This window comes from Chionomys nivalis, chromosome 4 (genome assembly GCF_950005125.1).
Source record: "Chionomys nivalis chromosome 4, mChiNiv1.1, whole genome shotgun sequence".
Lineage (NCBI taxonomy): Eukaryota > Metazoa > Chordata > Mammalia > Rodentia > Cricetidae > Chionomys > Chionomys nivalis.
In genome coordinates, this window is record NC_080089.1 from 65,786,749 (window position 1) to 65,802,019 (window position 15,271).

The 15,271-nt window shown below is 37.2% G+C and overlaps 1 protein-coding gene across 6 annotated transcripts in view; it reads left to right on the plus strand.

The window, feature by feature from the left end:
• The window catches only part of Herc1 (HECT and RLD domain containing E3 ubiquitin protein ligase family member 1), a 172,797-nt gene that overhangs the window by 103,611 nt on the left and 53,915 nt on the right, over positions 1-15,271 (plus strand). For 4 of the 6 annotated variants that reach the window (XM_057767484.1, XM_057767483.1, XM_057767487.1 and 1 more), the window contains exons 34-40: positions 267-443; positions 3,526-3,765; positions 4,252-4,335; positions 6,199-6,719; positions 8,905-9,680; positions 11,906-12,104; positions 14,682-14,842. In XM_057767484.1, coding sequence (XP_057623467.1) covers positions 267-443; positions 3,526-3,765; positions 4,252-4,335; positions 6,199-6,719; positions 8,905-9,680; positions 11,906-12,104; positions 14,682-14,842 — 2,158 coding nt within the window. The remainder of the gene's footprint in view (positions 1-266; positions 444-3,525; positions 3,766-4,251; positions 4,336-6,198; positions 6,720-8,904; positions 9,681-11,905; positions 12,105-14,681; positions 14,843-15,271) is intronic. The other 2 variants (XM_057767488.1, XM_057767486.1) reach the window with 2 other exon arrangements.

Here is a 15,271-nt window from a genome sequence, read left to right on the forward strand (position 1 = left end):
TGTTTTCTTTAAAAAAAAAAACTAATTTTTAAAAAATTATGAAGGAAAAAAACCTTGGAGTTATTCTCAATTCCAGTCTCACTGTATAACTGACTTGATTAGTCTCCGTATACCATAAATGAACAATACGCTCTTTATAGGCACTGTATTCCTACTGCCTTGCACAGTATCTGAAAACTGATAGATATGTTTTCTGTGGAATAAAACCAAGGAATGTACTAGAGATCTGTGTGCTCCCAAATACTGACCCAGTTCCTTTCTGATAGAAGCAAGGAGAGCTGGAGGAAGAGGATGAAAATCTACCCATACAAGAAGTCTCTTTTGATCCAGAGAAAGCTCAGTGTTGCATTGTAGAAAATGGACAGATTTTAACTCATGGCAGCGGAGGAAAAGGATACGGATTGGCGTCAACAGGGGTAACTTCTGGGTGCTATCAATGGAAGGTGAGGAGAATTCTTAGTAGTTGTTTTATTGTTGTTGTTTTGTACTTTTAGTTTTAAAAAATCATGTAAGTGGGGGAAAGCTCTGGAGACCTCAACCCTAGACAAAGAACTCTAGGCACCTAAGGAATAATGAGATCAAGAGAAATAGTCTTCCCAGGGAGGAGCACACCAATGGGTTATCCAACACCAAATGGTCAGCCTGAAACTTAAATAGAAGTTACACTATACAGACTGAATGGGTTGTGTTTATGTATTTAGGAACACACACATACACACACACACACACGTAACAACAATGAAAGAAAAAGAGGCCATGAATTTGAAAGAGAACAAGAAAGGGTGTCAGATGGTTTGGAGGAGAAAAGAGAAGGGGACATGATGTAATTATATTACAATCTCAAAAATATTTAAAGGGGAATTTTGGTCCCATTTCTTTGGGTTCTTTAATTAAGAAATAGAACTTCCTTAGGAAAGAAAGACTTATGTTTTATGTAATTAATGCTTTGTCATGGTATTGTAAGTGGAAGCTGAGTAAAGGAGATAAACACTGCTATTTATGTAACACTTCTTTAGGCTAAAATTGCCTTAAATTTTAAAATGAGGGGTTAAAAGCATGTGAACTAAAGGGGTCACACAGAGCACACATTTCCCCCATTAGTGAGATTATACCATTAGATATGTCATGTTTTTGCCTGTGAAAGCTTTAGAGATACATCACTAAAGACATTTTATTAGGTATGGGCTTATGATTACCTTTTGTGTGGTATGTGTTCATACTTTAGGTTCCCAGAAGGAAAGAGGGTAAATGACCTCAGTCTTATTACTTAGAAAAGCACTCGTAGATACATCAGGCCAGCCTTATCAATTGTTTTTGTTGTTGAGTTTTTTTATTGTTGTTGTGTGTTTGTTTTAAAATCAATGAAAGGAGTAGTTTATTGGTCCAGTTCCCATGCCAGCCATAGACCAGCTTACAAGCAGGACTCTCTGCTGTATTAACTCCCTTTGTGATTCTTGGCTGTCATGCATTATAGTAAAACTGTTAACAAGACCCCATGCAACTGGTGAGACCAAACTATAATATTGACTTGTACCTTTTAGGTATCTTGGACTTAGTTAAATTTCATATGGCTTCATTCTTAAGCTTTTTGTTCGGTTTTTTATTTTGTTTTGAGGCAGGGTCTCTCTCACTGTATAGCCTTAGCTGTCCTGGAACTAACTATGTAGATCAAGCTAGCCTGAACTCAGAGATCCACCTACTTCTGCCTCTCAAGTGCTGGGATTAAATGTGTGTTGCCACACCTAGCACCATTAATATGTTTTATTTTATTAATATTTTGTTGTTTGTGTTTGGTTCTTAAGATGGTGTCTTGCTGTGTAGTCCAAACTGGTTTTTAGTTCAGGATTCCTGTCTTAGTCTTTCAAAAACACTTCCATGATGGACATGTGCCTCCAAGCTCAACTTGTATTAACTTTTAAATCCTGGTTTAGTATTAGTTTAACATAATACAATTCTGAACAGTCTAGGATTGACCTGCTGTTATTATGGAGTACACAGAACAAAATGCAGCCCCATAAAGCATATGTTAGTATACTGGAAACCAACCATCTATAATTGTTAGGTCACCTCTATGCAGGACAGTCATCGTCAGATAGTGAGGCTCCACCATCCCGGTGTAGCCTGCCGTTATGGAGCCTTCTACTCTCCTGTCTGTTTCTGTTTCATTTTGAGTGGTTTAACTGAGTCCCTTGTTTCAGAGAGACTGTCCCAAGCAGTCAGCTTGAAGAATTTTGTTATCTTTGATTTTGTCTGTGCTGACATTTGGAAGTGTTCTGTGGAAAGTTAGAAGCAGGAGCTTACCCCTGCTATCTTCGAGTCAGGGTTGAGAAAGATTCCAAAATCAGTTTGATCAAGTGATCACAGTAGCTTTCAGGGCAGTGCCAGTTCTCCCCTTCCAGAAGGAGAACAACTGGGAACAGTTTTAATGCTTGATGCCCTTGCCACACCTCCTAGACCTTGGGCTTTGTCTTCTCGGTGTTATAAAATACTTGGTATGCCCATTCAGTAATTATAACTTGAATTATTTTCAATTTTGATCATTCTTTTAGTTTTTATGTAGACCTTTTGTACGGATGAGTTGAGCGCAAAAGGGACAAAAGAATTTTCACACAAAAACCTTTTTGTAAAGAATTAGACAGAAAGGTTATCGGTTGGTCAGGACAAAAATTCTAACTTTTTTTTCCAAATTAAGATTTAAAACCCTACAAGTTGAGGATGAAGAGATGGCTCAGTGGTTAAGAGTACTGACTGCTTCCTCCCTACCCCCTCCCCCAGGACTCAGGTTCAATTCCCAGCACCAACATGGAAGCTCATGACTATCTGTAGCTCCACTTCTATGGGCTCTGATTCCTCTTCTGACCTTTGCAGGTTCTTTCATGCACATGATATATAGATACACACACAGGCAATACACTTATATTCTATAAAATATATCTCTTTTATCCTGATTGTATATGCAATAATTAGCCTTGAAAAAACCAATCTCTTTCTTGGGCCAGCTTAAACAAATAAACTACCTTACAGAGATGTCTGTGTATCAGAAGAAAGACAAGGATTATAGAACCAAACTACTCATACCTAACTCAGAAAGCTGAATGAGCACATTGTCAGAAGTAAGCATCACTAGCAGGGGGTTGAGTCAGTCCCTTAAAGAAAGGACTAGTCCCTGAAGTTTTCCGTCCTTTCTGAATAAAATGTATGTAGAGAGTAGTTGCAAATCTGTGTGTAAGAAGTTGAAGCTTCTACAAACAATTTTTTTCAAATACTCCCTCAGCATCATAATAAAATTATAAGCTAAAATCATTTACTTTAAATATTATAGATACCAAAGGTTATTCTTTATATTTACATGGTGAAGAATAAGTTTGCCTTTTTATAAACTGATGAAATTATTTCACTTTTATGTTATTTCTTCTTACTTTGAAAAGAAAGTTATTATGTCACATAAATTTATTTCCAATTCTCACACAGTTTTTTTCAGTACTAATGAACATTATGGTCGTTTTTTTCTTTTTCTTTTTTTAGTTTTATATTGTGAAGGAAAATAGAGGTAATGAGGGCACGTGTGTTGGAGTTTCTCGCTGGCCAGTACATGATTTTAATCACCGCACTACCTCAGACATGTGGCTCTATAGGGCTTACAGTGGTAACCTCTATCACAATGGAGAACAGACTCTGACGCTGTCCAGCTTTACTCAAGGAGATTTCATTACCTGTGTGTTAGACATGGAAGCCAGGACCATTTCTTTTGGGAAAAATGGAGAGGTATTGAAATCTGTTTACAAATACAACTCTTAAGTCCCTCCATCCATCCTTCCTTCCCTCCATCCATTCCTCCCTCCATCCCTCCTTTCTTTGTTCCTTTCTTTCCCCAAATTTAAATCCAACTTTTGTAATAGATGCTGGTTATTTAGTGTATAGGGTTTTCCTTTCTTCTTATTATTCGTTTTTTTGTTTGGTTTGGTTTGGTTTTTGATGCTTTCTGATTTTTTAAATTCTTTATTGATGTCAAACTAACAACAAGGTGGTAAAAATCAAGTAAGATTTTTTTAAAGAAGCAAATAGTTTAGCATTACATTCTGTGTGTCATTGCCTTGGGTGGTAGGGCAGTTGATATATGGCTCTAATAACTTTTATTCTATCTCATAACCTTTGAATTTTAATGTGACTACATAGTATCAATTTTTAAAACAATTTCAGGAATTTATTTATTTATTTATTTATTTATTTTGCTTCTCTGTCACACTCTAGGAACCCAAATTAGCTTTTGAAGATGTGGATGCAGCAGAGTTGTACCCATGTGTAATGTTCTATAGCAGCAACCCCGGTGAGAAGGTAACAGAATCCCCACCTGTATTACGCATAAGGGATACCAGTTATTTTAAACTAGTGTTATGTTAGTATGATACAGTGGTCATAAAATAGAAAGGTATCTCTACCATTACAAGTACCTGACCCATAGAAGTCTTTCTTCTAGAAGGGTAGATAATTTTAGGAATTATCTTTACTTCGTATTAAGGCACTCTAGTTGTATAGCAAGCCAACTTTAAAACAGTGGCACTGTGAGAGTTACAGGAACTGTATTAGGACTAATATGGTTCATTGGTAGTTATGGATATGAGGAGAAATACTCAAATGAAATAAGATAACATTAGCTGAATAATGCAAATTAAGTTATGGTGGGGAAACTACCTTTTATTCATGTGTGAGAGTTCTCAGACTTTGTAAGATGTTACAGCTTTGAATGTGGTAAGAAAAGTATTAAGGGCAGTTGGTCTCAATGAAACAGTTTTTGTTTTCTTTATGTAAAACAAAAGCAGAAACTAGCTTCTCTTTGTGGGTAGTGGTGATGTTTTTCCATATTCCACCCTTTCACTTGAGGGTGTGGTGTAACTTAGGTCTCTGGTCAAGAATTTCTAGTGGAATTGTATACTAGAAAATTTTAAAGTTAAATTTCTTATAATGAAAATATTAGACGTAGTAGATATTAATCATGAAAATTGCCATATGTGTGTATATGTATGTTTATATACATGCATACATACATATATATGTTTATGTATATATATATGTGTACGCGCACGTGTGTGTATATATATACATACACACATACACTTTTAAGGAATTTAAGATTAGCCATTCGCAAGACAGATAACTTCTTGAACAAGTAGCCAATTAGCTGCAGGTAAAGTAGAGGCTGCTGTGTGCCTGATATCATCCTTTGCTCTAGTTGTGTTTTTGTAATATTCTTTGAGGAAAGGAAATAGTTAACATTAAGTTAACTATTCACAGTGAACTTGGTAAGTGCTTTGACTATATCACTTTATTTTTAAAATAAGTTTAGGGTATGGATACTATTATTGGTGTCTTTTTTTTTCAGGTGAAGAAGCTAAGACTTAGATTGCTTGCTAAGATTGTAGGCAATTACGATTTAAATTCAAGTCCCACTCCTCTTTTAACATCTTTAGGGAGTAAGGGGGAGGAAACAGGGTCTTTTATATAGCCTAGACTTGTGAACTCACAGGGATTCTGAAGTTTATCAGAAAAGTCCTCCAGACAGAATAAATATATTTATGGTTAGAATCCTAAAGCTGGATGGATTCTCCAAGGTTTACAGAAATTGGAAAGCACCAAGCCTACAAAAATATTAGTAGGGTTCGTGTATACAACCAGGACAAAGAAGGACTTTGGACTCAAGGTCTTCCAGGTGCTGAAACTACAGACATGTGAAACCACATCCGGTTCCTCTCTTCAATTCTGTGTCTACTTGCAATGTTCATACTGGGACTATCTTAGTTATGTAGTTTTATAATTTTACATTTGTGCCCCGGAAACAATGTAAGATACTGTATTATCCTGGAGTTTTAAGGATGATAGTTACTATTTCTTTCAGATATTTTTTTGGACTAAATTGAGTCAGTCACATATACCTTCCTCATGTCCATCCTTTGAGTGGACTTGGAACTTGTGGACTACACGAGGTTCAAATGGCAGGGCATTGTAAAGGGCTGATATTGCTAATTAATTCAGCGGATCTCTAACTTTTCCTACCCATTGTTGGAGGTGGGGTCACTTGATATATTACAACATACTAATATTAGTTCAACATACAATTCCATTTGCTAGAACCTGTGTTGACAAACAGTTAAGAAAACCTATTAACATCACACACATTCCACTTTCTCTTCTTTCATGTAGGTGAAAATTTGTGATATGCAAATGCGTGGCACACCACGGGATTTACTTCCAGGAGACCCTATTTGTAGTCCAGTAGCTGCAGTGCTAGCTGAGGCCACTATTCAGCTTATCCGTATCCTTCACCGAACAGACCGTTGGACTTACTGCATTAACAAAAAGATGATGGAAAGGCTACATAAAATTAAGATTTGTGTTAAAGAGTCAGGTCAGAAGCTAAAGAAAAGCCGCTCGGTTCAGAGCCGAGAGGAAAATGAAATGAGAGAGGAGAAAGAAAACAAAGAAGAAGAAAAAGGTAAACATAACAGGCATGGCCTTGCTGACCTCTCAGAACCACAGCTGAGGACTCTTTGCATAGAGGTGTGGCCTGTGCTAGCAGTGATAGGAGGAGTCGATGCTGGCTTGAGAGTTGGAGGTCGATGTGTTCACAAGCAAACTGGGCGCCATGCCACGCTGCTGGGAGTGGTCAAAGAAGGCAGCACATCTGCCAAAGTCCAGTGGGATGAAGCCGAAATTACCATCAGGTATGATGTGTTGAGTTTTGTTTATAGCAGATAGGTGTTTGATGGTGAAATGGGCAGTTAGTTGCCCATGGTCAGTGAGTAATAATAGCGTGTTGCAGATCCTCTGCTAGTTAACTTTTAAAAATGATTTTCTTTGTTGCTAGATATTATTATTTTGATTTACTAAAATAAAAATGATCTGTAAAATAAATTTTTATATTTTGTTGGTGAAGAACTGATAAGTTTACTAGACTTAACTTGTTTTTTATTTGGGTTCCTGCTTCTTGTTGCTGGGAGGTATCTTTGCCAGAGATCACACTTGGTCTTATGCATGCTAGACAAGTGATCTCTCACTGAGTTCTGCCCTGCCTGTTTTCTGCCTTTTGATCATTTCCATTATATACTTGGACAGTAAAATTCCAGCTGAATAACTTATTGACCAGATTTTATGTTCAAGAGGCCCTGTGGTAGGAACATCTACGTGAGAACTACCTTTTTTTATTTAATTAAAACTTTATTTTTATGCATGTGGGTAATTGTCTGCATGTGTGTCTGTGCACCACCTGTGTGTCTAATGCTTGCAGAGGCCAGAAAAAGACATTGCATCCCTGGAACTGGAGTTACAGATAGTTGTGAGCCACTATGTGTGTACTGGGAACTGAACCTGATTCCCTGTAAAAGGAACTCATGCTCTTAACCACTGAGCCATCATTCCAGTCCTATCATGAACTCTCCCGTCATTTTTTGTGACTGAATGTTGTAACTTAAACTGGCCTATAACTCACTATGTAACCCAAATAGACCTCAAACTCATGATCCCCTTATGTTAGCCTCCCAAGTGCTGGGAGTATAGATGTATGCCATTACCCCCAGCCCTACCTTTTTAAAATATGTATTTTTATTCTCTCAATGTACATCATTTTTATAGTTATGAGAGTTACATTTATCTGACACAGCAAGATGCTTGAGCATTTGAGTGTATTTGTATGTATGTAGTTTAAAATATAAACTTCATATATTCGATGTTAAACATTTCTATTCATAAAGGATTTCACCTATCTGAGTATATAATTTTATCATTTGGAAATAAGGATTTATTATTAATATTATGTAATTATTGATTATATTAGCTAATGTGATTCTTTTGTATATTAATATGACAGAACATTATCTTAAAGAGTGATTTATAGTATTTAATGAAAGTAGTACTATTTTGGAACTAAATAAACATGATAGACTCAGTTGAAAAAACACATATATGTAAAGTTTATATGTTTTGTCTGACTATAATGGACTTTGTTGTATATCCTTCATCTCACAGAAACCTAAGAAACGCAGTGACAGCTTTACAAAATCACATAAGTGTTTTCCTTTGCCTTTAGTCTTTGCTTTGTTTCAGAGAAGAGTCAATATCTTATTTATATATGTGTAGCATAGTAAAATATGTAAATTAATAAATGAGAAAAGAAAAATGTGGCAAAGGGAAAATGAGATTAGGAAGATAAGAGAGTCAAGAAGTAGGCGATTACAGCAAAACTTCAGATACTTGCTAAGCTCTTTCATGTATTTTCTGTAATCGATATGACTCTTAAACTTCAGGAATTTTATGCCATATATCCTGAATATATGATTATATTCTTGCTTAAACTATAGTGTGTGTATCAATTGAAGATTACAAAGTAAAATTTTTAACGAGAAAGTCTCCTATGGAAGAGTTTACAAAAATTTACTACATACTCAACACAAACTAGATTTATTATGTAAATTATCCAACTAGCTTACATCAAACTACATCTGCCTTATCTCCTATTCTGCAAGTAAAGTTACATAGCCTTATTCTTTTGCTTTGTGTATCAGTGGGTGCTTTGGCACTATTATGGCAAGGTTGAGTGATAACAACAGAGTCCATATGCTTCCAGAGCTCTAAGGTAGTTAGACCTGGGAAGTTTGCTATTCTGCTTTATATTATATATTGATAAATATTCTCATTTGAAAGCACATGTACATTTCATTGTTGTTGCATTTAGCATTACATCTCCATTTTCTCATAATATCATTTTTTCATTCCGTAATGATGTCAGTTTGTGTAAACGATTCTCTGTGTTATGTACATGATGCGTCTTGTTTTGTCTACGTTATTTTCTGTACCTTCCTCCTGTCTTTCCCTCACTTGCTTTTTCCTGTGTCATTCTGATCTTTATTAAAGCTTCCCAACTTTTTGGTCGCCTAGTGATACTCCATTGTATAACCTGGAACCCTGTGAACCACTGCTGTTTGATGTGGCGCGATTCCGAGGCCTGACAGCTTCTGTGCTGCTGGACCTAACATACCTGACAGGCATTCATGAAGATGTGGGGAAACAGAGCATCAAGCGACATGAAAAGAAACACCGTCATGAGTCTGAAGAAAAGGGGGACACTGAGCAGAAACCTGAGAGTGAATCTATTTTAGATGTGCGAACAGGGTTAATATCTGATGATGTCAAAAGTCAGGGTACCACAAGCTCCAAATCAGAAAATGAAATAGCTTCATTTTCTTTAGAACCAACACTGCCAGGTGTGGAATCCCAACATCAAGTAACAGAAGGAAAAAGAAAAAATCATGAACATATATCCAAAACCCACGACATAGCTCAGTCAGAAATCAGAGCAGTCCAGCTTTCCTATCTCTACCTTGGTGCTATGAAGTCACTTAGTGCTCTTCTTGGCTGTAGTAAATATGCTGAGCTCTTGCTGATTCCAAAAGTTCTAGCTGAAAATGGTCACAACTCAGACTGTGCAAGCTCTCCAGTTGTTCACGAGGATGTGGAGATGCGTGCTGCTCTACAGTTCCTGATGCGGCACATGGTGAAGCGAGCAGTCATGCGGTCACCCATAAAGCGAGCGTTGGGGTTAGCTGATCTGGAACGGGCTCAAGCTATGATTTACAAACTGGTGGTCCATGGGCTTGTGGAAGACCAATTTGGGGGCAAAATTAAACAAGGTATGTTACCTGATGAAGAAATATTCATAACTTAAAAGTAACATAATCCTACAAATGATTTGTAAATGTGTGTATGTATACATACATACATACATATATATGTATGCCAAAGGAATTTGACATTGTTTTTCTTTTGTAAGATAAATGGTCATTGTTTCGTTACTTTTACATTAGTAATTATTGTATACCTGTAATTTTCTATTTTTAATCTATATAAACACTAAAATTTGATAATTGTTATTAAATTTTGGAAAGCTGAAATTACCAGTTCTGGTGGTGCCCCCTTTAATTCCAGCACTCAGAACACAGAGTCAGAGAGATCTCTGTGGGTTCAATGTCAGGCTGCTTGCTTTACATAGTGAATTCCAGGACTGCCAAGGCTATATAATGAGATCCTGTCTCCAAAAAAATAAAAAGAAAAAGAAGCAGACAAAAACATCTGACATTTAATTCATTCTTCAAAAAGTATTCAATTATTTATTGATCTGATTTAAAATATATTCTTAAAACATCTCAGAGATGTTTTTAAGATGTGCTATTTCATAAACAGTATATTGTGTGAAAAGATCCTGGCTTTGATTATCTTTATCTTCACTTTGAGAAATAGTACAAAGTTTTAAATAAAAATGAGAATCATTGAGAAAATACTCATTGAATCCTACATAAAACAGTGTCTTTTTCCTTCAAGAAGCTTGTACTATACCGAGAGAGGTGATACAGTACTGGAACCCCAGGATTTGGAAAGCAGAGGCAAAACCAGAAGTTCAAGGACGTTTTTGGCAACAAATCAGTTTTGAGGCCTGACTGAGCTATATGAGACTTTACCTAAAGGGACAGGTAGAAGAGAAAGAAAAAAAAATGTAAAAGAAAAAAAAAGGGGAAAGGGGAAGAGAAAAAAGAATGTTGGGTCTTTATTCTTTCTGCTTCTACTCCCTTTCCTTAGCCCTCATTCTTGTTCCATCTTAGTTTAGATAGTACACAGGAGAGAGAAGTACATGGTACATATAAGTAGGCATGTTTTAAGTTGTTTATGAAAGCACGTGGCCAGGTAGTAAACCTAAGAATTAGCTATGTTTTTTAAATAAATTTTTACAGCTAGACAGTGGTGGCACCTTTAATCCCAGCATTTAGGAGGCATAGGGAGGTGGATCTCTGTGAGTTCGAGGCCAGCGTGGTATACAGAGCTAGTTCCAGGACAGGCTCCAAAGCTACACAGAGAAACCCTGTCTTGGAAAAAAAAAATTTAACTTTTTTAAGTGTATAGGTGTTTTGCCTACATGTGTGTCCGTGCATCACTTGTGTGCCTAGTACCTGCTGAGACCAAAAGACTGTACTGGATCCTGGAACTAGAATTACAGATGGTTGTGAGCTGCCATGCGAGTACTGGGAATTGAACTCAGGTTGTCTGGAAGAGTAGCCAGTGCCCATAACCACCGAGTCATCATCTCTCCATCCCTAGAATTAGTTGTTTTTGTAGTAACTGCTCCTTTATTTGTTGTTCCCTTACTGGAGAAAGAAAACTATAAATATACATTTTTGACACACACACCCTTCAAGTCATAGCGTGAAATTTCCATCAAGGTTGTTATTCTTCGTATTTATATGCCTTTGCTAACACTAGAGGTAAGTATCAAAATCAAAATGCTAGATAAATAGTTTTAGTGTTTGGATATATTGAAATATCCTCAAATTTTGGACATCTCCCTACCCCTTTTGACACAGGGCCTGGTTTCAAGTAGGTTAGGCTAGCTTTAACTTACAGTCCTCTTGCCTCAGCTCCCTGAGTGCCTGGGTTAAAAGAGTGTGTCACTATATCCCCCAATTTTAATTTGTTTGAAAGAGAATTCTTTAAAATCCAAACTAATTGCAAGGGGCTGTAGAATCTAAAATAGTGAATATAGTAGTGAAATAAGAACGTGTGTGTGTGTGTGTGTGTGTGTGTGTGTGTTTAAGAACTTTTTTTGAAATTCCTTCAGAAAATATGTATAGGAACTTTGATGTTTCAAAGCCAGGTTTCACTTTGTAATCTTGGCTCCTTGATATATAGCCCAACGTGCCCTTATACTCAAGATAATCTTCTTGCTTTAGCCTCCCAAGTGCTAGGATTATAGGTGTCCATAACCAAACCTACCTCTAGAAACATTTAAGTTAGAGTTTTCCGGTTTTTTGACTATTGCTTTTGAGAAAGACAAATCCTTACTGTTTTCTTAACCTTTGGTTTACAGAGATTGATCAACAAGCCGAAGAAAGTGACCAAACCCAGCAAGCACAAACCCCAGTTACCACCAGCCCATCAGCGTCCAGCACAACTTCCTTTATGAGTAGCTCCCTCGAGGACACCACAACTGCCACCACTCCTGTCACTGACACAGAAACAGTGCCCGCGTCTGAGTCTCCAGGGGTGATGCCACTTAGTCTTCTCAGGTAGAGAAGTTGGCCTTTATGTCTGTCACACTTAGGCTTCTCAAAGCACCTTGTTCCTCTTAACATAGTGTGCCAAGTTAAATCCAGGTATTCCAGAGCTGGAAAGAACCTGGGATCATATAGTGAAAATATATCCTCATGAAAATAGAAACACCCCTCTGAAGTTAGGACTTGTCCTGAACTCTCAAAACCAGTTAGTGGTAGGTCAGGTCTACTCCTGTGTCTGTATAGGGGGTGTAAGTGTGCACCACCATACTTGACTTGGCTAAGCTTTTAAAGACTTGTTTTCTTCAGAAAGCAAAGTAATTGTTTCTTCCTGGTTTTGGGGGGGTATGTTGGGGACAGGGGGTTGGTGCTGCTACTGAGAATCAAACTCATGACCCTTACATGTTACTCAAATATTCCAATGCTGAGCTATATCTCCAGCCAATACTTGAATTTTGAGTTGTAAAGTACAAAGAAAAAGAAATCATCTACATGAAATAATTCTTTCTCTTCGGGTCTTTCCCTTTTGAACATAATTCTTTTTTTCTTTTCCTTTTTCTTTTTTTTAAACATTTATTTTACCATTTATGCGGCATGAGAGCCCACATACCACAGTACACATGTGGAGGTCAGAAGACAGCTTGGCGAGTTGGTTCTCTCCACCTTTGTATAGATTGCAGGGACTGAACTTAGCTCATCATGCCATTGTGGTAAGCTCATTCACCCTCTGAGTCATCTCAGTAGCTCTATATTCCATTTTTACTCTTTTCAAATGAAAAGAACATGTTTTAAGGTGCTTCTTCAGCCATCTCTATGTAATAAGGGTGAATTCTATACAATGCTTACTTACTTAAATTCCTTTTTGCTTAGTTTGCAGCTCCTATACATACTGGTGAGGCTTTAGAGACCTTCATGGAAAGATTGGCTTAAGTGAAGTAAGGAAAGCAAACTAGCCTTTCCCTCTGCTATTCCTCTTGGATAGATTGTCTTTATTCTCACTGAACTAGACAGTAGAAGGGAATACTCTGCCATTAGTGATTCTCAAGTTTTGGTGTGCACAGTTTTCCCACCTAGGAGCTATTTGAAAGTTCTGGGATTACATGCCCTAGGAAACTGGATTTAGTAGGTATGTAGAGCCCATAGTTGGCATTCGTTACATTTTCCGAGTGTGTGTGTGTGTATACACACTATTTTGAAAATTGCCACTGTATATTTGTGCAGAGGAGCACTGATGCACACTTGTTTATTAGCTCTTTCATTTGAGTCACGGTTCTAGGAGCTGCTGATGGGTTTTTAATTCTTCCGGCGATTTCAGAATTTCAGAATTTAAAAGTGTTCACAGAGAATCTGTGACCTCTTGTCTCCTTTGAGGCTCTGACTAGAATAGGCATAGTATCAAAGGGTAGAATCATGCCCTTTGTTGCCATAGGTGCCCACCAGATGACTTCCTCTATTTCTTTAGTAGTAGAAATTGAACTCAAAGGTACACTCCTAGAATTTTCCTTTCTTCTTAGTCTTTGTTTCTCTATTACTGGCTTGGAATTGATTGGAACTACAGTTACCTCCACAAGACTCCCTCTGTATACCATGGTTGATTGGATAAACAGGGCTCTTCTGAAGCTAGATAGTGCTTTGATTGCAGAGACTAAAGCTTGGTGGTAGAGCACTTGCCTAGCATATGCAAGTGGTTCTACATTCAATCTGCAGCACCGCAGAAAAGAAAATGCTCCTACTTTGGGGGACAGATCTGGACTTGACTCTGGTTAGTGTCCACCTTCTCAGTGTGAGAGGGAGTGCCTATCCTTCCTGTGCCTGTCATTCATATACTGTTTATCCCCCCTTAGTGTCAGACATGTTAGCTCCCTCTGGCATATCATGCTTACCCACTATTTTTCAATTGCGCTGGGTAACTGGACACTTATTCTTTCTGTAAGTTAATACCTGAGATCAATATGTTAATTTTTTAGCTAGTAGATTTATATTTGAGGTAAACATCAGTTCTCCTGTTTTTGTTTTTGTTATGGGGTCTTATGTATCCTGGGCTACTCTTGAACTTCGTAAAAGGCCAAGGATGACCTTGAACTCCTATCTCTACCTCCCAATTGCTGGGATTATAAAATGTGCCACCACACCAAGTTTTATACAAGGCTGGAGATTGAACCCAGGGTTTTGTGCATGCTAGGCAAATACTCTACCATCTGAGCCACATCTCTAGTCTAGCTAATTCTTCTTTAGTTTCTTGACCGCTATATTCATACCAAAATACCCTTGTCACTTTGATATTATAGAAGAAAAACTTCATAAAGGCAAGGATTGTTCATTTCTTTTATAATTGCTATATCACTCCCCAGTATGTTGCTGCTCTTTTTCTAGGAATATAATATTACTTTCATAGTTAAGAGTACCCTATGACATAATTACTTTTAATACTGAAGAATCTTTCTTTCATCACCCTGTATTAAATTATAGCTAACTTGTGCTGTCTTCCAGGTTCTAATTTCTTCTGTAAGAAGATTCATGACATGCCTGTTTCTTACCAGTCCCAGTTGAGATTTTTTTTTTTTTTTGCTAATCATTGTGTTTTTCTTAAAGGCAAATGTTCTCTAGTTATCCAACCACCACTGTACTTCCTACACGTCGTGCACAGACTCCTCCAATATCATCACTACCAACCTCTCCTTCTGATGAAGTAGGAAGGAGGCAAAGTTTAACTTCTCCTGATTCCCAGTCTACAAGGCCAGCTAACCGCACAGGTAAATCTGCTGTCATGTACTGCAGTACCCAAACCTCTTTGTGACTTTGTTATATAATCATTGTGGGTTTTTCTTAATTGATTATAAAAAGTGATTTAGTGAAAGATTTCACTTTCAAACTGAGTGCCTTCTATATTTTGAATTGTAGATTGAATTATGGCCATTTGGAGAGAAGTAACATCCATATCAACCACATATACCCTTCCTTCTTTCCTTATAAGCCAATGTTCAATGCTATAGATGTCTTTCTAATCATAACTTCATTCATAACCCACACAATTATAATGTACCACAAGGAAGCATCAGAGAAATCCAAATTGAAGGACTTTATACAAAATAACTAGGCCATTATTTTTCATGTATTACAGTTGTTTACCAGCAACTAAAGAAGCTGAGGTGGAAGGATCTCAAGTTCAAAATCAGCCTGAA